Below are 27,327 nucleotides of genomic sequence, written 5' to 3'. Positions count from 1 at the left end.
AAATTAAACACATTCGCATTAATCAGACCATTAATTTTTAATTCATAGGTATATATTTAATGTTATATTAAATCAATTGTAAAAAACATAAATTCAATACTTACTACATACATGTTCCATAACTTTAAAAATCCATTATTGTGGAGCATGTCGTGTGCTGCATGTTTGAGAGAAACATTTCCCTGATTTTGCATTCACCCTTTTATAACACCCGAGTATGGTATGAACTTTCACCAGGAGTGCGCCCCGTACATTGGTGCAGAAATAAGCAACGGTTCAGAAAGAAAGGATCCCGCCAACGCAGTTGTGGGGATGTCCAGATATTGAGTGCAGCCTGAAGGCATTAGCAGTTGTACTGCTGTCGGAGAGTAATTCGTAATTAACTGATACCCGGTGTATTCGTGACGCTCGCACCGGAGTGATGCAAGAGTGAACGATGGGGGCGGACCCGTTCGGGGTCTCTAGCTGAACATAGATTCACCCGGCTCATTCATTGCCAGAGCTGAACCACTCAGCAGTTTGAGTCAGAGCCGAAAGGTAAGTCTTCTCTTCCATGATTTTTGTATTTGCAGTTGTAGGCATTACGCTCATTGAATGTAGGATTGTTTGCTGTTGATGGAAAACCGGACGAATGAACACAGTGAATAATGAACAGGGGAAACACGCCGCAAACACATCATTCCATCTGTTGTAAGGCATTTGACGTGCCTCAGTTCATAATAGCATTTTTTAGTTCTCTTATTGGAACCAGGCAGAAACATTTAAGCATGGTGCAGTTGCAAAAATGTATGTATTTGTATTTTTCATAAGTGGTCTTGTTTTTACAATGCTTGAATTAAGTTCAAGATGTGTAGCCTATTCCAAGTTTCATTTATTCTTTCTGGGCTGTTGTCCAAGGCACTGAATTGTGTACGTGCAAAGGGATGCTTATACTAGCGGACACTATAATGCTTATATTCATGTTATATTAATGCACTTGCTTGAGTAGGCTATATGCTTTGAATATCAGTTTACCGATATTGTGATTGCAGTGAATTTTTAAAATAAATAAATAAATAAATAAAGCCAACGTTAAATTGGATCCGTTCAATTTTTTACGGAACTCATTCTATTAATATATCATAGAATTTGGCCAATTGATTATCATATCTTGTCATGTGTTGGATAGCTTATATCTGCTATGTGATGGGTAATTCGTTTTTGTGTGCATTTCCCCTCCTCCTCAGGACAACTTTCATATTCACAAGATGTAGAGCTTGCTTAGTCAAGGGAGTTCTCGTGAATGGCAGTCTCCAAAACATCCTGCAGGGACAGTCACGCCCAGTTTTTAAGCTAAACTGAAATGAATGATATTGTGCTTGCTCCATCTAAAACTATCCTGATGGTCATCAAAACCAGATTGAGTTGGAAGATTTACGATGAGTGACATCTCTTTCCTGCTGAACTTGATGGGTGTCAGAAGCGCCCTCTCATTCAATTTATGGCTTTGTCGATACACCCAGTAGTGTGCAGTCGGAACAGGGTATCGGCAATGAACCCCTTGTGGAAAATCCAAGACTCGGTTGTAAGGGCTGCGACAAGGGAGGACTGAACACTAGTTTCTGCTAGTGGAAAAAAAAACACATTTAGAAAAAGGACAAAGCAGCTTTAGTAAAGAAAAAAAGCCGCGAGTCATGGGTATACAGCACCTTTTGCTTCTTTTGATATATCTGGACCAACTAAACGTACTGTGTGCAGCTACAGGGAAGAAGGTGAAGGTTGTTCCTAAACGAACTCAGAAGGCGAAGGAAGTCAACAGCACTGCCGTTCCCACAGCAGCTCCGCGGCGGATAACACAGGTCCAGCCGCCTGCAACGGGTGGGCATGAAACGTGCCTGGGTTATTACGACGTGAGCGGACAATTTGATAAAGAATTCGAATGCAATAACACCGACCACCGTTACTGCTGTGGAAGTTGTTTTCTGCGGTTCTGTTGTCAGTTTAAAGGAAACCGATTAGATCAGAAAACCTGTACCAATTACAACACACCAGACTGGGTCAAAACCCAGCCTCCATCCCCTGTGCCAACAGGTAACACTTACGATCCAAATTTGGATCAGACGAATACAACAGTCTACATCACTTGTGGGGTAATAGCTTTTATCATCGTCCTCGGAGTTTCTGCGAAAGTTGCTTATGACAAAGCAACCAGGCCCCCTCAGGAAATGAATGTCCACAGGTAAGAAAAAAATTAAAATTGTGTAATATTCTCTGTCATTTATGTCATATATATATATATATATATATATATATATATATATGTTACTTCAGTATGGACCTATATCATGTGTATGCCCTCATGCGTATACCCTCATTTATATATGTTTTCATCATAATTTAGCCACCCTAGATATCTAGCCCCTAGATATATAACTTGAGTTCAAGGGTACTTTGGGATATTTTTCTTTTTGTATATACATCTATTGTCAGCAGTAGCTATGTTAGTATGAACCAACCACCCAAGTGCGCTCAAGGAAGCACAGAGACTCAAGGGGTAAGTGTAAAATCAATTCAGGTATGACAATCGTCAAGAATCAACTTGGAAGGAAAAAATAGAGAAAAAAAATCAGTTGTTTGAACAATATGTGTTTCATGTCAGGTATACAATATATGTATTGAATAAAATACACTCAACATAAAATATAATTTATTTGTTCAAGTTCAAAATTCAAGGCACTAAAACATGTAAGGTAGAGTACCACTTTTTATCTAAAGTCAAGTTTAGCCTGTGTGAAGTCCAAGCCTTCAGCCCAAGCCTTGCATATACATTGCTTATCACATTTCCACTTGGGGGGCACTGACTTCAAGCTGATACTGATAAATTAATTAATTAAGTTAAATACACAAATTCACGGCATGTGCATAATTAGTACAGAATCTTTTTTTTTCTTCTTTCTATGTGAATATAAAACATTGTAAATCCAAATCCACATGAAACTAACTGATAACTTGAAAATGATATTGATCATTACTGAATTGCTATATGAGAGAGTTCTGCTTATGTGAGACACTGGCCTGGGATTAATACTGTCCAATGAGGAAATATGTATTAACAGCTGATAATCAGTCCTTAGCTACCAAATTGCATTGGAGAAAGAAGGAAGAGAGAAGATAAGCCAACCAGCAGAATCCTTAATTAGTGGAAGAAGTGAGTGGGAGGGGAGGCCAGTGATTGCAGAATTCTGCAATGAAGATGAGAAATGGCCATACAAGGTGAAACACTATGACTATTACGTCGAAGGAAACGTCTCAGGCAGGAAAAACAGACAGAAGGATTTACAAATCAAAATATTCATATTTATACTGACAGATCACCGTCTGTGAATGAATAAGATCAAAACTTGTGTAGATGAAGGAAATTGTCACATATGGATTGAAACCCATTCCTTTTGTGGATTGACATGGCAGTCCCATTCTCAGTTAGTTAGTCTCAGTTTGTGTCTGCTGGTAGAGCTGGCCCTCTATATTTTATTTAGAAAGCACATGATGTCACACTTCAGACCTGGGAATGGTTTCTCTTTAATTTTGAATGTAAAATCAGACAAGAGTCAGTCACTTTGCAGTCTACCAGCTATGACCCCAGCTGGATAATCAGGGAGAAAAAATATTGAGATTTGCTAAAGCAAGATAAGGTTGCAAGAGAACATTTTCTTCAAGTTTTTATTTCATTGTCTTAACCTTTTAATTACAGCAACCAAGACTTGAAGTACATCTAAAGTGTATCTTTACAAAAGTAATCCAAACAAAATAATAATAAATAAACACATAAATAAATAGCATGGTGATATGTACCAATAATTTATAAACAAGACTTATTATCTATACTGCACTAAATATGTTCTGAATCAATGTAACACATTTAGCACATCCATGTAAGCTTAAATAAAATATCTGTTTTGTCTCTTTCTGAAACAAAAAAAGAAGAAAATAAATCTGGAATCCAGACTATGTGACATTTAATTAAAGTTCATATTCATCATAGTAATGGCCATTGGGTATATGATTTATTTCTGCGTATGTATATCAACTGTTTCCTATTCTGTAAAATAGCTGAAACATTCAGACTAATAACCGACAAGTAGAATGAGTTTTAGTGCAATTCATTGAATATTTGGCCATGGTTTGCTTATACACTTTACTTATTTCTCTGTTCCACGGAAGAGGTGGATTTCACACTGTGAAAGGAATTCCAATTTGCTGGTAGATCTCTGCTGTAATCATATTTGCCAGCAGGGGTAATGTCACAAAACTCCAGTCAAATCAAATGCAAGACTGGTAGATAGGAGCAAAGTTTACTTGTGGAGCAGGAGCAATATGTGCTTTACCTCAGAAGATGTGTGTGTTTTACATGTTCTTTTGGATTCCCTTTCAACTGGTTGCATGTTTGACTTACAGTGTCACACGGGTCCTATTTATGGCTGTAAAGTAAACATGTTGACTAATTCACTCTCACAACTCACAGCATGTCAGAAATTAGAGTCAAGTTTCTGAGTTAGACAAACACTATGCTGACATACGACTGGTTCACTAGTACACTTTGTACAGTATGCAAGCAAATAAAAGGTACAACTGATGTGCAGAATACTGAGATTTTTTCCCAAATACTGTAGTCATCATCAAGCCAACAATACATTATATTTCAAACTGTCGAAAGGTTGGCTGAATTGTAATTTTGTGATTTATTATTTTTTAATTTTAATTGAAAAAATCTGGACACGCACACACCCACACACACCTGCACGTAAGCACACACTTACACACACACACACACACGCACATTTTCGTGTTTGTGTTAATTATTATTTTTAAACAGCTGATCTGAACTATAAAGAGGCATGTAAAAATAAAAACCAGAAGCATGCTCTGTACAGGTCTTTTTTTACAGTTTGTCACATATGTTCCATGAGACAATAAAAAGTGAAATAGGTTTCAATGACAAATCTCTGCCACATTAACCAGATTATATCTCAATGAAAGGCATTCTTGATGTTGTGCAGGGGACCAAATATATTTACCAAACTAATTTGTGAACATTTTATTGGATGACTGTTTTACAATGGTTCTAAATGTTTGTACGCAACATTTAATATGGCATTGATTTTTGATCTCCAAGTTACAATTGCGCTGTTCTTGATCATCAAATTCAATCAAAATATGCTTGGTGACTTGTATGCATACATTAAAAATCATAAAAAATTGCCAAAAAAAGAAACGACAATATCAAATTAAATAATTAAATTAAAATGTATATACATTAGCCATTAAATCATATTCTGTTGACTGACGAAAATTTTGAAAATAACCATACAGCACAATGAAGCTTTGGAGTCTCAGCTTGATAGTGTCATTCTTTTTTGACCAAGGAATCATAAATCTCAGCTGTATTTTAACAAGTTGGACCATTATGTCTGTGCCTCAAATCCTCATTATCTACTTGAAGCATTCATTTATTTATTTATTGATTTAGAACCTCAGACATACAAACTTATGAAAAGTTATGGGCTGACAGTTGAACAGGGCACGAAGCTCCTTTTTGCATAGGTTCTATTTGTTTTTTGTATTTATTTTAAATACAATGAAGGATACTTCAGATGTTTATAGATATTTCTAATGACCTGCTGGCTTAAGAACTGCTGTCAATCATGTGTTTGTGGTATAAACAAAAATACACTTCATGGAACTCCCAAGCAACTTGTTCAAAATGGAAAACAATGATAGCCTCTGGTACTGTAAGAAATTAAGTACTGAAAGGTCTATGCAGTAAATATACAGTGCCCTCTAAAATTATGAAAACCCTTGATAAAGATGAAATATGCAGTAAAAGGAATAACTTAGCCTGTAATGGTCAGATGTATGCCTAGGATCATGACCTTGTTGAAAGAACCATTTGAGATTTAAGATAGAGGGAAATAGGTTTTTGGCCTAAATGTCTTGGTCTTTGCTGTTGTCCAGGATTCCATTTACCTAAACAAGAACCAATAGATGCAATACATCCCCATAACAGCAAAGATCCAATGCCAAACTCATTTCTGGTATGCATGGCCAAAATGCTAAATTTTGGCCACAATAGTTGGGTTAAGTTAGCTAGCTCCAAATGCTTAATTTTGCAGGCTTTCCTCAATACAGGTATATGCTTTTTATGGGAACCATTCCAAAAAGACTGTTGGCATGGAAGTGGTGTCTCATGGTAGATTTAGAGGATTTATGTCCCCAGGACACAGTTAAGTTTTGTATATCTCCAACTGTGGCCCTGTATTTTCTTTTCTCCCAAACTATGTACCTCCCTGTGTGGGGGGACTATATGCATTTTCATTCTCATCACTGTTCTATTGTTTTAAAAATTCTTATGCGAGAGCTTGGATTCTTGATTCCTTGTGGCTGATAAGCTTGTGTATACAGTATACAGTATCTGGTATGCGCATTAAATCATCACTTCGAAAATCATTTCCATATTAATGCACTCAAACATACTGGCTGCATAAACAATGAGGATGTTGAAGGAACAATGTTACTTCTGTCTTGAAGCTTCTGAATTTTTAAAGCTGGATTTGAGTGGGTGAGATGTGTATCATAGTCCTTAGGGCAGGTGACTTCTGATTTTTATGTGACACCCCTCATGCGGGTAGGGGTTCTGATCCAAGCTGTGGAACTTTCTTTGCCATAATAACATCTGTGGCCCTCTCTGCTTTTTACCTGAATAAAGCAAATGATTGTATAACATGATGGGGGACTGTTGCTATCTCCATTAATTTAAATTCAAATTCTACTACAAATGGACATAGGTGCTGATCTGGCTATACTACGGAAATGCTGTACCTTTCAAGTGCACTGATCAGAAAGCCTGTGTAGCAGTTTAAAAAGCAGCAAGACTTGTTTGGCCATCTAATTTTTGTTGTATTTTATTTAAAATAGGTGTGAATAGTTGTGACACCTATCTTTTGGGGGGGGGGGGGGGCACTTGCTAATTTTTTCCCCAAGTTATTTTAGTATTAAATAATATAATCCTCTATATAGTCCTCATTCATTATTTTTTTTGCACATGCAAAATTCATTATTACCTGTAGGCTATTTTTGTTGTATGCAGCCTTCTTTGGTCAATGAACAGGTGAACTATTGTACTGTAAAGAGAAAAAAATGTAATTGTGAAAATACATACATTTTATTCAGTCAATTGTGTAACAAAATCTTTTAACTTCTCACCCATTAGACTTGACTTACATTTTTTAGACCTTTCCAAGGAAGGGAAAACTATTTCAAAAAATAAATTGGTTTACTTTCAGAAACCAGTGGTAGGACAACTGTCATACTGCTGGTTTTCTGCATTCCGTTCTTTATTTATTTGTACTTGGTGAAGCTCTGAAAGAAAAAATAAATACATACATAAAACCTGCATAACTACTTTTGTCTGCGAATAGACAAAACTTGCACCACAAGTGTCTCAAGCAGGAAAACATAATTTCTACAGAAACCACCCAGTCAATCATTTAATCAGTCAAAGAATGAGTGATAGAAGCTGTGCTTTCAACTGCAGCCAGAAAAGCTGAATTTACACCCATGAATGTGATTCATCTTTCAGTGGATCTTAATTTAGAGGCATTTGAGGCTGAAATCAATAGTAAATGGCTATATACCACACAATGTCTACAGTATAGTAAAATACAGTATTAATGGTAAAGAAATAATTCCATTTTGTAAATAATATATGCCTAAAAGCATTTTTTATTATAATGGTTTGTTATAATCTTAAAAATTGAACAAATGAAATAGAATGAAAGTCTGTCCCGGTCTTATTTTTATTTGTTTGTTTTACAGAGCACTTGCAGAGATTTTGAGGCAACAAGGACCCATTCCAATATCTCAATATGAGCGTGAAAATATTGCAGCAATGGATGGCTCGCCCAAAGAAAATACACCTGTTCGGACTTCTAAAAACCACTACACCCCAGTTCACACATCAAAATCAAATCACGGTAGGTTTACTCTCATAGTTCTTTGCCACATGGTTTGGATAAAAAAAAACTAATTTGGTCAGCTAGCTTGGCCTCAATTCAAATTTTTATTTCACGTTGGCTTCATCAATGAAGAGTTCTATTAATTGAAGTACTGCCTGGTGACCTCTTGCAATGTTTTTCTCTTGTCTTTTAACATTTCAATATGCTGTATCAAGAACATGTAATATTTGTGACAAATGTAAAACTTGGGGAATTCAAAAGGCTATAGCTTGAGAGCCATCAATAATATCACAAAAAAACTTGGGAAAGGGGAAAGTGACCACATTTGAAAACTATAAAAAATATTCTAGTTTATGCAATGTGGGGTTAAATGTAATCAGGAACAACAGTTTCTTAAATGAAAACAAAAGTTATATTCAAAATGTGTATAAAACATTTTGGAAAAGGTCAAAGTCTGGGAAACCTATGGATAATTAGGTTATAGCTCTAATGCGATAGCCTGCAACTTTTAACTTCAGCCATTTTGCTCTCAAATATGTCAGTAAGAAAAGCTGCTATTACTGGTAAACATTAAGTAACTATTTATATATCCCCAATGTTTTGAAATTACTGAACACTAGCACAAGCCAAGTCCAAACTGCATGTATTAAGGTCCATGTTCACTTCTCTAGTGCCACACCATTCCACTCCTGCAGTTTTTGGACATGCCGACATGTGCTCTTGCCAGGGTCCCTGGCAGCTGTGTGTCTCTCTGAAGTGCCTGTGTTAACAGCCAGTAATCATTAGATTTGCGCAAGTGAACTGCTTAAAGAGTTAATTATATTGCGTGAGACACATCAGCTTCCATCCCTGACAGGGTGTAAATGATGTGTCTGTCCAGTGCACCAAATGAGGTGAAACCGAAGCGGACTATTCAGCTTGTTACAACAACATGGCGGTTGGCTTGTGCAGTGCAAATCAGTGATATTTGTGCATAGTGACTGGAAGCTGTGGGCAGACTATACTCTCTGTGAGTGTCTCCTTGTCTCGGAAGGGGGGTAGGTGTGGGTGGAGAGAAAAGCTCTCAATGTACACAATGCTGTTCTTTGCTCTGTAGGTCAGACCTGGTGTCAACTGCTGACCCTTCTCCATCAGCAGCACTGTTTTCCCAGAAGTAGTCATTGCATATTGTCAAACCTAATATTCAAGTGACTGCAAGCTCATTAAAAGCAAAAAACTACTTTTGTGGGTTGCATCGTATTGTAGATGATAATATCGCATACTCAACAGAAGACTTGGAAACACAGTAACCAGCCCAGTTAGTTATATATATATATATATATATATATATATATATATATAATGAAATAGCAATAAAAAACCGAATTGAAATTATTCTTATTATTTACTTGAAGCAGAAGCTTGACCCCATGTATATTGCAAAACTTAAATCCATCTTTTGGTGTGTGAATTAGATCATAATTATTTATGATAGCAGGAGTGCCTGCACCTGCACCTGCTAACAGCCCCCAGAGGAATCTAATGCACACACTGTGAAACATCCAGGAAGCCCTTTTCATGATATGACATTTTTTTTGAACCAACAGGTTATGCACATTGGACTACATAAAGAGTACTCCTAATTATTTGACACAGAAATACAAACTAAAACAAGAGCTTTCACAAAATGTATCAGATTTCATTATCCTTTCAATTACATTCTGTAATGCCGAAACTGTATTTTCCGGTTTTGCTGATTTTCCATGTCAATACTAGAACTCAGTCTTTGAGTTAGACATGTTGTACAGGTTTGACAGGTGGCTTGCTAAATGAGATGGACACAGCAATGGAAACACCTTGGTAGCAAGTATATGAAAATGAAAGGCACAGGTGTGCACAGGGACATGGTTACCTATAATTATGGCAGGTATGGCTGCAAGATGAGATCTAAGTAACTTTTAAAAGAAGGGTAATGTTATGACATTTTTAGAGAGAGCTTAGTGACAATGACAGCTAAATTTGCAGAGGTTTCACAAGCAGTGGTGTCTAAAGTGACAATAGCATGGAGCTTTGATTGAAGGACATCCTCAGCAAAGGGCAGCAGTGGGAATACTTAATGACAATTATTTCTGTGCGTTGCTTCAAAATTCAAGGAAAAACAAGAGCGCAATTGACAGATCAGTTGACCTCAATTCAGCTGTCACTCCAGTTTAAACTTGGGGTGACAGTAGTTTCATCATGAAAGACTGACAAATATGTTTTTAAAATGTTTCTCACCAATATACCTTATTCTTGTTCATAAAAAATAATAGAATAGGATAACCTCTGAATAATTGTCAAAATTTATAATGCATGATGTGGTGTGGTTACATTATTGCAGGATGCACAATGTTCATGATTCCTTGTCACATTAACTTCTATCCTAACGGAGACAACAGTCTCTTAATGTGGTTGTATCTCTTGATGCAGGTTCAAAAAGGTTCAAAAAGGCTCAGATCTTTCAGTTATCTAAACTGTGCATGGGAGAATAATTTAGAAGAAAATTCAAATAGATCCACTTCTTCCTCATGCTGAGTCCCCTAAGCCTGCAAAATTGTGAGTACTATTGCGATGCAAATTATGAAGGCTTGAGAAAATATCAGCTCTTTCCTGAAAAAAGAGATTTGTGCTGCAAGATTTGCAGTCTCCAAAACCCTATTCCTGAGGATCAGCTGGTGCACTTAACACCCTACCACCATGTCCCATACTTACCATTTAGTGAATCACTTATGAAGATATGTTATATTTCATATATATATATATATATATATATATATATATATATATATATATATATACACACACTATAGGACCAAAAGTATCGGGACACCCCTTGGTCTGGGGTTGTATTTCATGGTTTTGGCTCAGCCCCTTTGTTCCAGTGAGGGCAAATCTTAATGCTAGGCAAATCACATTCTGGATGATTCTGTACTTCTTCTACAGGTTGGGGTCGGCGTCGGCCCTTTGCTGTTTCAGCATGACAATGCCCCCGGGCACATAGCAAGGAACATACAGAAATGGTTTTCTCGAGAATGGTGTGGAAGAACTTGAGTGGCCTGCACCAAGCCCTCACCTCAACCCCATCCAACACATTTGGGATCAATTGGAAAGCTAACTGTGAGCCTGGCCTAATCGCCCAATCAGTGCCTGACCTCACTAATGCTCTTCTGGCTGAATGGAAGCAAATCCCTGCAACAAAGCTCCAACATCTAATATAAAGCCTTTCCACAAGAGTGGACCAAGTCCATTTTAATACCCATAATTTTGGATGATATGTTGGATGTCAGGTGTCCACATACTTTTGCCCTTGTATTGTATCTGCAATAAGGCTATCGCTTCAAGAGATCCACTCTTGCACTATGCATAAAAATTGCCTGGATTATTAAACTGCGATTTAATTAGTTTAATTTAAATAAGCCATGCCATTAGGCATTTTGGAAATATGCAGCCTTTACATTTTTATTGCTTGCCAATAAAGACAGTGCTACATGGGATAGAAATATATATGCAGTCAGTTTGCTTTCTCTCTGTGGGTTTTAAAAGCACCACATACATTTCCAATTGAATGTTTATATGCTGACAACATCTGACTTTTAAAATATAATTTAATGTAGCACTCACCTGTGTCTATGGACAGTTTTATGGAGACCTTGCTTAATTGACTGTGGTATTGCTGTATGTCTCATTATGATTATTTAAAATGAAATGTGACAGACCTGGTGGCTGGAAAGTCTGAAGAACCGTGCCACTCCAAAGTAACTTCTATAAGGTGGATGCCAGGCTGCAAATGCAGAAAACTGAGCGACTTGCATGAATTTTCTGGTTGAGCTATCTCAAGACTTTAGCCTTTCACATTCAATTTGGAGCCTCACTGATGCATTTTGACATGTTTTCTTTCCTGCTTCCCTCTCTAGCATGGCCTCTGTTCTCTTTCTGTCTGTAGCGTATTTCATGTGATTGTGATTCAATTGAAATGATCATATAACAGGAAAACAGCTATAGTGCCTTGGTCTTTACAAAACATCTTATAAGTCTGCTTTTCCCCAAAGCGTTCATAAAACCTAGTTTTCAGTTCGGCAAGCTCCGGGTCTGTTTCAGGCAAAATGTGTCATTTTTTGTTTAGGTATCTTAAAAAGAATGAATAGGTAATGCTTTTAAGAAGTGATGTAATGCAGCATATATGCTTAAAAATGAGTATACGGAATATACAAAATGCTAAAATGAAGCTGTATTTAAATCCCAATTATCCCTTCATTGAGTAAATCACTTTGCTCAACAAAACCTTATGGTAAGAAGATTATTACTAGACAGGAATCTTACATTGGTGCACAAAAGCTGATGCCATTGTTTACTTTGGCATCATGCACAAGGTGATGGGGCAAAAATAAAAGAGGAAATCTGAATTGCAGAAAGGATAAGCTGTATTTCAGCCAAAGAAGACTCACCATGTTTATATGCACACAATAATGTGATTATTGTCAATATTGTGATCAAGTCAAATGATGGTTAATTTGGCAAATGCCAGAATCGGAGCCAGAGGCCTTTCCCTGCAAGGTTAGTGAGGTACACATGGATTCCCTTGTCCTAACACATTTAACAAAACTTGAGTCATGCTGCAGAGCTGCCCGTTTTTATTTGTCCTTTCGTACATTTTGTAAAACAGGCAGCTTCGTGAGAAGCATTTTGAAATCAGAAGAGAACAGAACACCTTGTTCCAAAGGACTTCATTGGTGGCAGGGGTAATGAGCAGGCTACCAATTCTTTCATCCCAAGCAGCCCACTCACAATCAAGCCCATAAAACGAGCTGCAAGGTTCATAGACAGCAGCAAATATCAGGCACAGTCATGCACAGTGCTAACACATTAAGAAATCCGATTAAGGTTTTTATGCGTTCTATAATAATGGGAGTAAAATCTGAATACTCTACATGTATTACAGTGATTATGGTTACTTTGGTAAAGAATTTAATCAGAGTAAGGTTTTTACATGACCTCATGTCTTTTCTTGCAGTATTGTCTTAACCACATGTAAACTGAATTGTTTGCGTGCGTGTACAGTAAAAGTGGTCATTGAAAATCAGAGCATGAGGCTGTAATAACTGTAGTGAGAGGCATCCCAGGAGGATGAGGTGATAAGACAGGAAGGTCAGGGGCTCTTTCCAAGAATGATCAGGGAGGTGACTTGAAAGGGCCAAGAGTAGACAGGGCCATCTGAGAAAGGTGGATGTGCTTTGTCAAGGTATACACGTCAGTGCATATTAATAATGCACAAAAATCATTATACCACATATGATACCACTTCTTCGCTGAAAAAAGGCCTCATTGACCTTAGTGTTATGTGCCCTGTGCTGAAGGATATATTATTGACCATTTACAATTTTAATATTTTACCTGGAAGAGTGGGCGGATGTGGCTTTTACCCCAGAGCACTAGCTTTTTAAAACTTGCTACACCGTACAATCTGCAACTGCCCTTCAATCTCCACCAGCACCCGAGTGACCTTCAACGTACAGGCATGATTCTGGCAGCACATCACAGACCATAAATTCTTAATACATAGCCTGCCATGCACTTGGTGTCAATGCACCTCTACGAGTTGACAAAGCTGTCTACGAGCGAAAGGCATGATTGTTCTTCTGGAGGGCTTCAAAATAATAGGGCTATCTGGTTTGATATAGTATCGCACAGCTGGACAATGTTCCTCTGTGAACAAAAGGCTTTTGAAATAAGGGAAAGGAAAGACTATAACATTTAGCAAATGCCATGACTTTTTATGCCACATTAAAAAACACCATTTCGTTGCTTTTTGGAAAGTGTTGGTGAACTTGATGAACTCATTAAAGTAATACCTGACCTTGCAAAATGGAAGACAAAAGTGAAGTAACAATTCATTTTATTGAGACAAGGGTAAGGAAAGATATTTACTTTACACTTTTGGGTTGCCTAGAACTGTTTCAAACTGACAGAGAATTCCATGCTCTAGCCAAACACAGGGACTGAAAGAAAATAAATGAATCAACTGGTAAAATAAATATCTTTTTAAAAAATGTAACTTGATGTGACTTTGAAGGCAAAATAAAACTAGATGGTATTTTCATACATCTGCAAATAAGCTGTTTTATTCCCAATGTAATGCACATTGAGTAGCAAGGCATACATTGCTTAGGGTTGATTTGGCTTAATGTTATGTAAGCAGACCTCATTGGCCCAAATTAGTCAGCTGAATTGGGCAAGACTGGTGAATGCATCAGCTGTCCCCCAGCACATCAAATTTAGCTGTATTTGTATATTAATTGACAGAGAAGTGAATTATCTTGCTGGCCTCCCTGTGCTGCACACAGTTACACCAATTAAAAAAGTTAGTAAACCTAGAAAAGGCCTTAACTGTATATGGCAAAGTGATATTCTTATCAGCTTACTTTATTTAGCTGGCAAGCCAATTAATATGGGCCAGTGAATATAATTAATAGTGTAGCCTTGAATGGAATTATATAATAGCTAACAGTTTTGCTGTGATTTGAAAACAGCCCCCTGCTTAATTGGGCTAAAGTGTATTCCAAGTTGCTTTCTGTATTATACCAAATGCATCCCTCAACATTTTATTCACAATTTATATGAATAAATGATCTTATCATTGAATTCATATTTATTGTTTTGTGCACATAGATTTCTGTAGTTATTTTTGTGTGCACAATGACTTCTGTTGTTGGCCGTCTGAAAATGCATAATATAACATTTGAGGAACTAGTTAGCAGTCGGCAGCCTGCTGTAATTTAAAACCTAAAATCCTGTACCATAAATAAAATGACATTATTAATACTTATCCATTCATAACAGACAGGGTTTTATTTTTAAAAAGGTCAAAATTAAAAGCAGCTGGCAACAACATATGTTTTAGAAGGGAACCATGGATTATACTGTATATATATATGTGTATATATATATATATATATATTAAGAAAGACCATTTTGAGTTACACCAATAAAAATAACTTGACATGGCCAGGATGTTGCTCAGTTTAAGAAAATAATAAAATCCTGATACATCTTTTTTTTTTTTTTAATGCTTTGAAGCCTCCAGGGACACATAAAATAACAGGCCATAATGAAATGACGTCCGAGATGGTGCATAAATGGCACTAAAATGGGAAGCAGACTCTAGACAAGGGCAGCCCAACCCAGTCTCTGTGGACGTTTTTACATTTTCATTCCAACCCTAAGAAAGCAGACCTCATTTGATAGCTAGAGATCTCATTGAGCTGCTAATTAGTAGAATCAGGTGTGCCAAATTAGGGTTGAAATTAAAACCAACGAGATGGTAGATCTCCAGGAACAGTGCGATGGATGCACTGTGAATTTCAAAATTAGCCAGAAGTGGAAGACACAATTGTCGCAATCCAGCTATTTTTATTTTTACGTTGATCAGTATATGACCAGTATATTTGTGTTTTCCAAATGCAACATAAATAATTTCTGCTATTTTTAATGTCTGAAAAAAAAGAAGAAACCTTAATACAACCTCTATTATGTGAAACGGAGTACAACAAACATTCGCCTGCATAACTCACATTAACCAAAAAAGGTTAACTGTAAAGTTTAAGCTATCAACCATCACAACCCGTAACCTGACAAGACAAGCATGCACAAAAGTAATTACAACAATGGAATATTACATCAAATAATACTGGCATTCTGAGTATCTAAAATCAGTGGCCTCCACATTGCACAATGAGTTCATCAAAGTGCACGACATTGTGTTGCATTGAAAATGTCTGTTAAGGTGACTACTGTATATTGTTGATGACAAGTATTCCAGTCTTAAATTTACAAAAAGCAATTCTAGATTTCTGTATATCTGATGCTGTCTTATTGTTCCCAGGAGGACATTACACGAAAGAAAATGTTCGCAGCGGAGGGCACGATCTTCACAATTTTATCTCCTCGGGGTTTGTGACGTTAGGACGAGGACATCTAAAAGGTAGTGTGTGCATCTTCATTTGATATTGTATAACAAGCCTTCCATTAACAGAGCAAGCTCCTTTCTAGATGGCAAACTGTAATGCCCTTGACTTTGTCCTTTACTGCTCTTGTATGTGGATGAAAAGAGCATAGACTTTAACTCAGAGGAGGCTGAGAGGTGGCGTGGCTCTGGTGATTTTTAATTTTGCTGAGTGTGTAGCTAAAGAACTGTGGTCCTCCAGCATCCTGTTTTTGAATGCTTATTTCATAATGGACAGTAAGAAATGTAAAATAGGAAATGTACAATGAGCATTATTTTCACTTCTTAGGGTCCTTGCCCTGTTCCAACCACCCAGTATAATGTGAAGAATGCATACACCATGTGATGTAGCTAACACCCTTATGCACAACTGACAACATAGCATGTCAACTCGAACGTTTACAAATAAACATCAATATATGAAACAAAACCCCTAAAAGGAACAATTAATTTTTTTGCAATCACAAAGGAAAACACTTTTTGAATAATTGAAAAATGAAAACACAATTAAGAAAACACTTTTGGGATTACTCCCCAGTAGATTGTTAAGATAATTGCAAGCAGAATACAAATGTGTGAAAGCAGGTTGAAACCAATGAGAAGTGTATGCTGTAGGCCTTTGTAAAAGGATAGTAGGATGTTAATATGCTAATAACCATAAAGCTTCTGACAGATTGTTCTTTGAGTGACAGGCAGCCCAGCAGCAACCATTATTTGATTGATTAAATAATCAAGGCACTAATTTTAGGTTGCACATGTGAAGTCTCCTTGTGCAGGGAAAAGACTGGCATTGATATTCACCAGACCTCTTTCACAACATAGATGATGTCAATACTTTTGTTATATGTTTATATAATATTAGTTGTTTGTCTTTAGTTTCCGTACACATTCAGCCTCAGTTATTTTTTCTGGTGTAAAAACGGTCTTTCAGTTTATTCACGGTTAACACAATTAAATAAAATCATCAGTGTATTTGCAATTTTTTTTTCTAAATGTGAAAGGCTCTATGGCCTATAACCTTTCTTCCAAAAATAAATTGTTTGCCCAGGGTTTGCAAATTAAGACATGCAATGCCAACAACAATGGCTATTTCCAGCAGCACAGGTTCCCCAGCAATGCCCAACTGATTTTTTAACCGAGCAGGACTGAAAAAATTATAAGATGACTATTCTAGCAACAATAAACCTTTCTGTCTTTTAAACATTAAAATTACTGCATTGCCAAAATTATAAACTAGATGAATTTTTTCGCAACCCCACTAGTATCAGTGTGGAATTTGTCTGGCTCTGATAAAAATAAACAAGACCAGATCAAAACCTAGTATATGGCTGGACCTAACACACGTGATCCAGCCGATCAATGGTGTAACTTCATAACTCGGCCGACCAATGGTGTAATTTCATCAGTCAGTCAGATCACTCAGTCACTCAGTCACATACATTCACGTTTGTAGGGCTGGCCCCGCTGTTGCGGTCCAGCCAAAAAAATCAATAATTAAACAAAACATGTATTTGTATTTATATTTGTATTTGTAAGTAAAATATCCATGTTATACTTTGTGAAATGAAAGATTAAATGTTGAGCCATATAGTTGTGTAAAGATCTTAGTCTTTGGTTATTGCCAAATAGCCATGGTGGGATTGTGTTCTGATATGGGTTCATGATGCTGCTGCTGCTGGCTATGATAGATCTATCAGCATTTCCTGGGCCTGCCCCTCGAATCAGTACTGTCATCTCATACTGAGTCCATCCCTGAGGACTCAGCCCAGTCTCTCTCTTGTAAGCCTCCCATGATGACTGCCTGTCAAACCAGCCGTCCTCAAAAGGCTGTAAAGGCATCCTCTCAATCTCTGGCTCTTCCTTAAGAGCCTGATCCTCATCCATATTCTCTACATCCACATCTAATGTCTTAAAGTATCACACTCATTCCAGAGTGCAGATATCTCATCTTCATTTCCATTAATGCGGGTACTTACATTCACATAATACCATGACTAGTTTTAATATGAGGGAGTATTTGCAGTACCTTCCAGGACTTAAACAAGGCCTTTTTTTCAAGCGGTTGTTATACACATTGAAGAATTAGTCATACTTCCCAGGCTCTAGGGTAAGATACCAGAGCCTTTTCTGATGGTTCATGATAACCTCTTTATGATGCTCAAGTCGTGGTTTCGGCAGACACCCTGCCATGATTGGTGTGCGCAGGCCATTTAAGAGGAAACAATGAACAGGGCATCTACTGAGCAACAAATCGTGCACTGTTGTCCCTGGGACAGTCTTCTTTATTGTTAGGCATTGATTCAGTCTCCTACTGGATACTTCAGTGTGAAACATTGTCTGCTTTAATTGTACATCTCCAGTGATAAATTGCATTTTCATCTAATTTTGGTTACAAATGCACAGTGAAACCTCAATATTTGACAGTAGGTATGAGGTGATTTACATATACCACATGAGAATGACAAATTAAGAATAACCTGTCTGTAGTTGACAGTTGTCAGCAAAAAAAAATAAATAAATAAAATGAAAATAGACAAATAAAAAAATAAAATATGCCTCTTATCTGTCTTGCTCTCTCAAATGTGAAAACACTATAAAATGTAAGTTGAAATTCATAAAGAATACATGTGTTTCAATTACAGAGAAACTGTGCACTATTGTCCAAGAAAAAAGCTGGACAGGATATGCAGGTTGCATTGTTTGTCCAGAGCAAACTATGGAATATTCTTTCCATCTCGTAAAAGACACATCCTCAGTGAGACAACATTCAAAGCGAAGCAGTGATCAGCCAAGGAACAGGTGGCTTCTGCTAAACTTTGTATTTTGTAGCACTGTTCAACCATTGTTTTTGTATCATTCATGTTCCTTTGAAAAGTCGGTTCCCTTGGTTTCAGATGGACTCCAATATGCAGTTATTGATGGGGTGGTGTTTTTATCAATATAGTGTGATAAAGTGAGATCCATTTTCATTCAATGTTCTCCCTGATAATAACAATGATGGTCTCTAATAACAGAATAATTGCTTACGTACAAACCATGACGAAAGCACATCCATTAAGGAGAACATAAATAACATAAAACATGCAAAAAAACTTTTTATTTATGACAGTGTGATGAATGATTCATCATATTCTAGTGTTTAGGCAATGAACCAACATTGCTGACTAGTCACACATCTCCATTTCTTCTTTTTTAGTTTTTGTAGTCTTTGTTTTGATGTGTAACAGAGGAAAATGTCAGTTATAAGGATTTTTTTCTGTGAATAATTCCTGTTCCAATAAGACAGACAGGAAAGCACACAGGCCTACATATCATCATCTTTCGTTAGCTATGACAAAAGGAAATGTAGACATGCAATGATGATTTAAAACTTGACTAGTCAAAAAATCATAATTGACAGAAATGCTAAAACAAGGACATATAAGTGCTTTTCTATTTTATCTCATATTTCTGCTTGATATAAAAAACCTTTTTTGATTACTTTTTTTTGTGGATCAGTACATCAGGATAACATCATTTAAACCGTTCTGATGATATATGCATGGTGGTGTGATATGCTATATGTGGCCTTGATTTTTGATGACTAGGTGACTGAATTGAACTTTAGAAATTATTGAAGCTTATTTTCATTTTTTTCTTGTTAGTCTTTTTTAAGTTATGCATGCCTACCAAAATAATGTTATTTCCTTTGACAGTGTTGAAGTTACATGCATGCTGCCTCACACTCACTTAGATTGCAATAACTGTACTATAAATTGCATGCCAAAGTTACAGACAAATAAATATAAGCGTAAATTATTTACTCCATCCATGTTGCGCAATCTCCAAAAAGGGATATCATTTTATGGGTATGCATCACTCTAAAACATCAAAAAACAACTGCCTGTGCACATTTTAAATAGAACCTAGATTATAATATCATGCTATAATTTTACCTGCCAGGATGAGGTTTACCTGCCAAGAATAAAACCTTTGTCTTTTGAACAACAGGTGGTGGCCTCTTAAATCTACCTACCAAACTCACATTCCCGACATGATCATTAGAGTAATGTTCAGTATTTTCGTTGTAGTGCCTTAAACAGGAGACAGATAAGTCTTTAATTTCTGTAATGTCTGAAAGAATACTACAGGCAAGAATTCTGTCCTGATTGTGGTGTCAGATACACTCAGCTTTAATGGGTAATGAACAGAAATACATACTGAGTTTTCAGCAGATTTATTCAATGGAATGTCAAACAGCTGCCGTATTATAAATACTTTTGGAGAGAAAATGAATAACTCTAAATGACAAATATGTCATTGATCAATATTTGCAGCAGTAAAGATTTATATGTTAGCTTTGAGAATTCTATTCATTTAGCTTTGCCATAAACCATTCATTGCAAGGCAGAGTTCTTCCTGCATCTCATGGAGCCAGTATAAATCTGTTGAGTCCCCACAGCTCACTTAGAGTCACAGCTCTGCATGGCAATATGTCAGACATGCACAAGTGGGTGGAAGGTCTTAATATACTCTACCCTCCTAGTGTATCCCATAAGCTTGATTTGTCTTCAATACCATATGCAGTAGGTCTGTTTTTGACTATACCGGTCAGTCTTAAACTATGTTAAAGTGCTTCACAAAATGTACTGCATTCAGCCAGTTACAAATTTACCCTCAAGCATACATTTATACTTTCCTCAAGCATACATTTAAACTTTACTGCTGTCTCTTTTGGCCCATATATTTTTTCCCGTTTTCCAATGGCATTTGTTGGTGTGTGTCCCATGTAATGACTTTTAAAAATTATTTTGTCAGTTTTCTTCCCAAGGCATGTGACTTCTTAGCTGTCCAAACCGTGGTAACACACAGTGAACCCTGGACCTGACCTCAACTTAATTCAGATGCAGCATGTCAGAAAGTGTATCTTGATTGCCTTGACTTCTATCAACCTTGATATTGAGGATGTTATGATAGCGAGGGCAAGGACATAGACGTAAATGCAAAGCAGATGCCAGGACTGCTTTTGATGAATTATTTAGCTTTTAATTCTGGTGTTTAGTTAATAATTTAACATTCTGTTCTGGTGCTTAATTGCACATAGGGATTTTATTTCTTTGTTTTCTTCTCCCCTGGGGAGCGTGACTTGCACATCACAGTAAGGTCATGGCGAGAGCCAGCCAAGCCGCGCAGAGCACAGCTGGCTGTGATAGTGGAAGACAGCCCCTTTTTGCCCCTGGAGTAACCTGCTCAGGCCCATCTCAGCCACTGCATTGCTACTTCAGCTGCGGCAATGGGCGTTGTCACATATTCTGCAGCATTTCAGCCTGTTTGATCTTAATGGCAGAACTGAAGACAATGTGATAATCCAAACTGCCTGTGCTGTGACAAAGTGCTGATGTCTGTCCTTGTACACACTAGCTCTATTCACTCCCAGCACCATATTTAATTTTTTTTCGTTTTTGTTTTTTGCAAATGTCAGTTGTCATATTTTTGCTTGCTTTGTAATAAGAAACCTGACACAAACTAAGATACTAGTACACTGACAACGATTATGACTGACTATTTTTCAGTTAATATTGACCTGTTCTACACGATTCAAGGAATCTGCATGGGTGGAAATCCCTAATGGTGGCACCTGCTTCAGATTATTCAATGGATATGTTTAGGAGAACGTGAATGCAATGCCAGTAGTTACAGGAATTTAGGTTATGGACCTGTAGACACTGTCTACCTGTGTGTGTCCCTGAGCAACACTATTTATCTATTTATTTATTTATTTACTTACTTACTTCAATGGAGTTCAGACTAAAAAAATGAGCAAGCCCTAGCTTGCTAGCTTAGACCGCTGGTCTGTGAGGCTGCACGGTGAAGAAAGTGGGATAATATATGTCCGAGCTCACACAATCTAATACCACTAGACCACTAGCCCACATTTTTAATTGAACATTCAACATGAATTTAATTATGGCCAGCATAACTGAATATTTCTATAACATTCTCAAAAAAATACCCAAGTTTATCACAATTATTATATGTAAGTAGGATAAACCACTTTGAGGTGGTCTGCTATCAAAAAATGATAACCTTCACAAAGGCAACCCACAAGGTTCTTCGCCTCTACGCCAGTCATTATTTTTGGATAGCAGACCACCTTATCATCAATCATGGATTATCTGTTACATATAGTATGCTAATTACCGATAATCAAACAAAGTGGCTTTCCGAAAGCTGTATGTAATCATTTAATATAGTATGCTTCATGGTGTAATTACACTGTCATCATTTATCATGACGGTGTAGTTATACCATCAAGTAACTTATTTTGCCACAAAAAAATTAAATGACGCTGACAAACCAATTGAATAGAGCACATGTTAATTTCTTTAGGATTACTTGCCAAAGGATTATTCAAATAACTGAAGCTATTGCAATTGGAATTCTCCAAATGCATGCATATAAGGTCACAATGTGAGCAAAGGGGACAACATTCAACAATTTAAACAATCAGACATAGCCCTATAACTTTCAATGTGTCCTTATCAGTCAACTGAATTGGCAATAGAGACTTTTACCTGCCACAGATGGCAAATATAGCCATTGAAAGGTCAATTTTTCTGCTTTGGCTATGTGATAGTAATGAAGATAGCTGCTGGCATGAAATTGCTTCACCAAGTGCAAATGATGAGAGCCTGTGGCTGACCAGTTGGCCTTCTGCCACATAGGGCATACAATCAGAGGCAGAGACATATTCATGAAAACTGCAAAAAATGTGCTGCCATAATGTCCTTATTTCTTTTGGTTTATACACAACCAAATTCTGAGCAAGCACCTCGCTTTTGACATTGTGTTGATACTTAGGGATACTGTGTGGAGACAAATTATGTCATAATTAATTTATCATAAATACTATATGAGCATTGCACAAATCCTTTCAATGAATACAACATACTAAACGTGTGTTCAGTACTGCAGTTCTTTGTTCTCGTCCTCCACTCTTTAGTTTGCATCATTTGTCTGTTCTTAATATGCCGCACTAAAATATATAGCTAATTAAATACAGCTTTCACCTGCGGCCCATCAATGGAGGGGAATATTTTTTATTTATTTATTGGCTTTATTTTTAGAAAAATCAACCTGATGGTGAAGTAAGGCTCATGACGTATTTATTCACAGACTGGCATAATTTAATGGTCTGTGACCATCTGTTTATAGCATAGAGGTTGAAAGAAGTTTGACCCCAGACAGTGCTGGCACATTTAAGTTTCTTTAAAGAGTTCTTTGAAGACTTTTGTGTAAGTCATATAGGCTCACATTCCCTCTATGTGATTGTATGCCAGTTTAAAATAAAATGTGTTACTTTTTACTCATCTTTTCATTATACTTTCTAGGCAACACATTTCTGGATATAATTGCACTTCAGAAAATAGAAAGGGAAGACAGATACAGTGCTATGCCTGCACACAAAGCAAGTGGGAGTATTTTCTCAGAGTAATTCGGTGTGTGTTTGAGTGTTTGCGCATGTGTGCTTGTGTGTGTGCACGTGTGTGTGTTTAACCCCTTCTCAGGAAACTTGTTTTTTAACACAAGCCCAAAAATGGCATACCCAAAGTAAAATTTTTACTTTTCTTTAACCCTTTTAACAACAGGCATAATGCTGATCTCTTCTGAAAGGTAACCCTTTGGAGTTTGTTTTCCAAGAATTCTAGAATCAGTTTCCAGAATTACTATAAATAATACTGAAACAAAGTAACAAAGCTGTTTTCACTGTCCTCCTCTGTAATATTCACTCAGACAAGTGATTTCTTTCAAGACATCCAAATTCTGAACCTAGTTGTAAAATTCTAGTTGTATACCCTTTTAGCCATAAAATCTCAATACATTTCTCTGCATGCATACTGAAAAATTTATGGTTTGTTTACACAGGAGAGACTATGTGAGTAATTATATGCAAGCCTAATAAGAAATCCATCGTTGGAATCGAAAGTTCATTGGCTAAAATGCTTGTTAGTCATCACTATATTATCTTGCCATTGGTTCACTGTATGTAGGGAAAATGATAAGCTATCCTTTTCGAGTCGTAGCTTGTGCTTAGCTGGTCTCATTGGCTATACTGGCCAGTATATTAGCCAGTACTGGTCAGAGAATCAAGCTGGGCTAGATATCTTGGCTCATCTTGTTCCAGAGAGTCTATACAAACCGGGAATAATAACATTTCCTATGTAGACTGTACTCTTGATGTATGTGCCATGGCGAAATGGACAATAACAATTATTTAGGAAGAATTATCATTAAGTAAACAATTGACATTCTACTGATGTTTCTCCAAGTTTTTGGGACAAAAACTATTATGTGTTTTGTTCACTGGACCCTTGCCGTGATAAGGATACCACCTTTACCATGATTTGTGTTGTCTGGATTTCCAAAACACATAGAAGGTGGGGACCCCTAAGCCTATTCACTATAACATTGGGATCATAAAACAGTTTATAGAGATAGAACCGTGAGTTTAAACACATTCAAACGGTATATTGTGTGGCCAGATTAATTGAAAGTTTAAAATAACATCGCAATGAATTCAAATAAACCCAGGCCTGTGTCAGCTAAGGGGTTAACAATGCTATATATGAAATACTGGTCCATCCTTTGAAATACTGATCATGTTTTAGCACTCCTGCTGTCTGCATGAGACATTCCCCTCATTGCTTTTTTCCCCTATAAGTAACCATTATATTGAGGAAGACATAGGATTGTGAGTACCTATTAACTTACATTTTCCAAGTGTGCAAACAGGAAAATAATAAAATTACATTTAGATGTAAAGCAAAACATTTCTGAACAGGAAAGCTGGAAGAAGTTCTGAAATAACTACTTCTAAGGTCACTTTTGATAGGTAACCCATTTGACAGACTTATACTAGTTTTTAATTAGCTAGTTCGTAGAACTATATGGAAAGTGACCAAAAATGACATTGATGATATCAATACCAACCAAATCAGCAGTAGCATTTGAGAAATTCTGCCATAAATGTTAGAGCCAATACTTATCCATCCCGGTGATGCAAACATTGCTGCTGCTGCCACCAGAGCAGGAGCTGAAGCTGTCAGTGGGGTAATGGATGTCAAACATTGACATGTGGCAGGTCAGTTTGTCATCAAGACTTCTATCAAATTTCCAATGTCAACTACCAAGTTAGATAGCTTGGTATCTAGCTAATTTAATTACTATCTGATAAATTCATATCACAACATTTTATGAATCTTGGTGACATTATTTTGCTGCTCACCTTGTATCGACGCAGCATAGCATTAGCCAGTTAACTAAACCTAGTTATTGCATCTTAATAACTATGTCTTCCTCAGTTTACAGACAAAGCTTACTTTTACATTCCACCCCCACGCAACCGCTTTTAGAACAAGTGATGATGCCTATACAGTCCATGGCACAGTCAGTAATGATAAAGTGACATCACTGCTGATATTTATTTATTTATTTTAAATATGTAAATGGCTTTGCTAATGACATCAGAAATATGGGCTGGGATTCAATCAACACTGGTCACAATGAAAAACATGAGTCACTTTCTTCACGAACACAGTTTGGAAAGTTCTGCACTCACTAAAACCTGCTAAAAAGTGACTATTGTCCATGCAACTGTTTTGCAGTATTTGACAATGAGCACATTCTTCTGCTGCAGGATAATGTCAAAGACAATTTTTAAATAACTGCTTTTGCAATGATAGTCAGAATTTTGGAATATTTGTACTATCTTTGTTTGTCCTTAGTGAACTACCAAGTTCATTTTTGTTCTTATGTAAGAAATAAAGGTTGCCAATTACCAGTTTGTTACATGACTGTTGTGCCCAGAGGAGGGTAATTAAAATTCTGCTCTGGGATCAAATTAGGCAGCAATTCAGTGACTTAGGGTTCAACATTTAGAGTATCCTCAGCATAGACTCTCACTTAAATGTTAGTGTTATTTTTTTCTTAAGAAAAACTGATTGGTGGATTAATTTTGATGATTACGGAACACATCAAACTATATGTGTCAATTAAATATTGCATTTAACTGTAAGTCTGAGTTATGCCTTCTTTTTGTAGTTTTCTATATATTTACTGAAGAGTTGCTATTGCTAAATTAATCTAAACAATCACACTGCAGAGACTGATTTGCAATTATCCTGTATGTGTTTTGACTCATCTCCATGTTACTCCTTTTTTTGAGGTAAGAATCCTTTACTTGGGGTTTTTGTTTAATAGGCAATACAGGATAATGCAATGCAAATATCTTAAAGCATAAATTATGTAAGCTCCTAACAAAATTTTGATGGACATGGATTCCAAGTCATCACTTAAGATTTGAGTCCAAGTTTATGGTACTACAATAAGATGATTGTTCTGCTTTTTTCATAAATGTAGTTCAAAATATACTAGTGTCCATTTTTAATATGTTGGCTGAGAGCTGTGATAAAGGTGGCATGCTAATTAGAGCATGTGAGCTTCTTCTAAGTGAGAAGAAACATCTGTTTTTGAAAACAGTTCATGATGAGGTCAAAGTGAAGCTGTACTGTGGGCACGTGTTGACAAGGATATCCATGACTTGGTCTGCTTTATAAAAGGGATATACAACTAAACTTGTGCTACACCATTGATATTGGAAAGGCAAGGAAGTTGGCACAATGTGTAACCAGCAAACAGCCTTGTTGTGCCAACAATCATGATAAAACATAGGTTCTTATTCCTTATGGCTTTAATGCATATCACACATATGTTTTGATGTTTGTGTTCTTTGTCTGCACTCTGTTGCAAAGCAAGTGCATAATGTCTGTTGTGCAGTAAGTGCATTTCAGGCTTAGAAGCTGATACTTTGTTACCCAATGTTGTGTTAGATTGAGCTCATCTATCGGCAATATCTTGTATCTCATCATATAATCTGAAATCTCTTACTGATAAAAGGAATAGGTGACCTCTAAATTAAACTTCATTTCCCAATATTGCATATGTAAAGCATTGCTTCTTCTTTAAATAAATAAATAAATAAATAAATATGTTTGCTGTCAATGGAAAACTCACTGAAAAATGAAAGTATCTTATTTGCATGGCTTGATATCCTGCAGTCAGAAAATCAGGAAAAATTGATAAGCTAGCTGTTAGCAAGCATGCAAATTCCGGTGGAATTTGTGTAGTTATGATTTACATTTTGTCCCATTCATTAACACATTTCCAGCAAATGGCTGGGCAGAATGTAGTAAAAACATTCACATTTTCGCTTAAGGGACTTGATTGCGTGTGCATATTCGTAATTCTGTACTATTCAGAGTCCACTTGCGTTGATGTGAA

General features: G+C 36.7%; 1 protein-coding gene across 7 annotated transcripts in view; it reads left to right on the top strand.

Moving 5' to 3' along the window:
• The first annotated feature begins 288 nt into the window (after window positions 1–288).
• LOC118216480 (protein shisa-6) overlaps window positions 289–27,327 on the top strand; it is an 86,332-nt gene continuing 59,293 nt past the window's right edge. For 2 of the 7 annotated variants that reach the window (XM_035397712.1, XM_035397694.1), the window contains exons 1-4: window positions 290–537; window positions 1,227–2,218; window positions 7,852–8,009; window positions 15,889–15,987. In XM_035397712.1, the coding sequence (XP_035253603.1) occupies window positions 1,674–2,218; window positions 7,852–8,009; window positions 15,889–15,987 (802 nt within the window). In that variant the 5' untranslated portion in view covers window positions 290–537; window positions 1,227–1,673. Of the gene's footprint in view, window positions 538–1,226; window positions 2,219–7,851; window positions 8,010–15,888; window positions 15,988–27,327 lie in introns of all 7 variants that reach the window. The other 5 variants (XM_035397684.1, XM_035397657.1, XM_035397703.1 and 2 more) reach the window with 4 other exon arrangements.

Source organism: Anguilla anguilla, chromosome 2 (genome assembly GCF_013347855.1).
Source record: "Anguilla anguilla isolate fAngAng1 chromosome 2, fAngAng1.pri, whole genome shotgun sequence".
Lineage (NCBI taxonomy): Eukaryota > Metazoa > Chordata > Actinopteri > Anguilliformes > Anguillidae > Anguilla > Anguilla anguilla.
The sequence above is the reverse complement of the archived record's forward strand: the minus strand, read 5'-3'. Positions and strand labels throughout refer to the sequence as shown.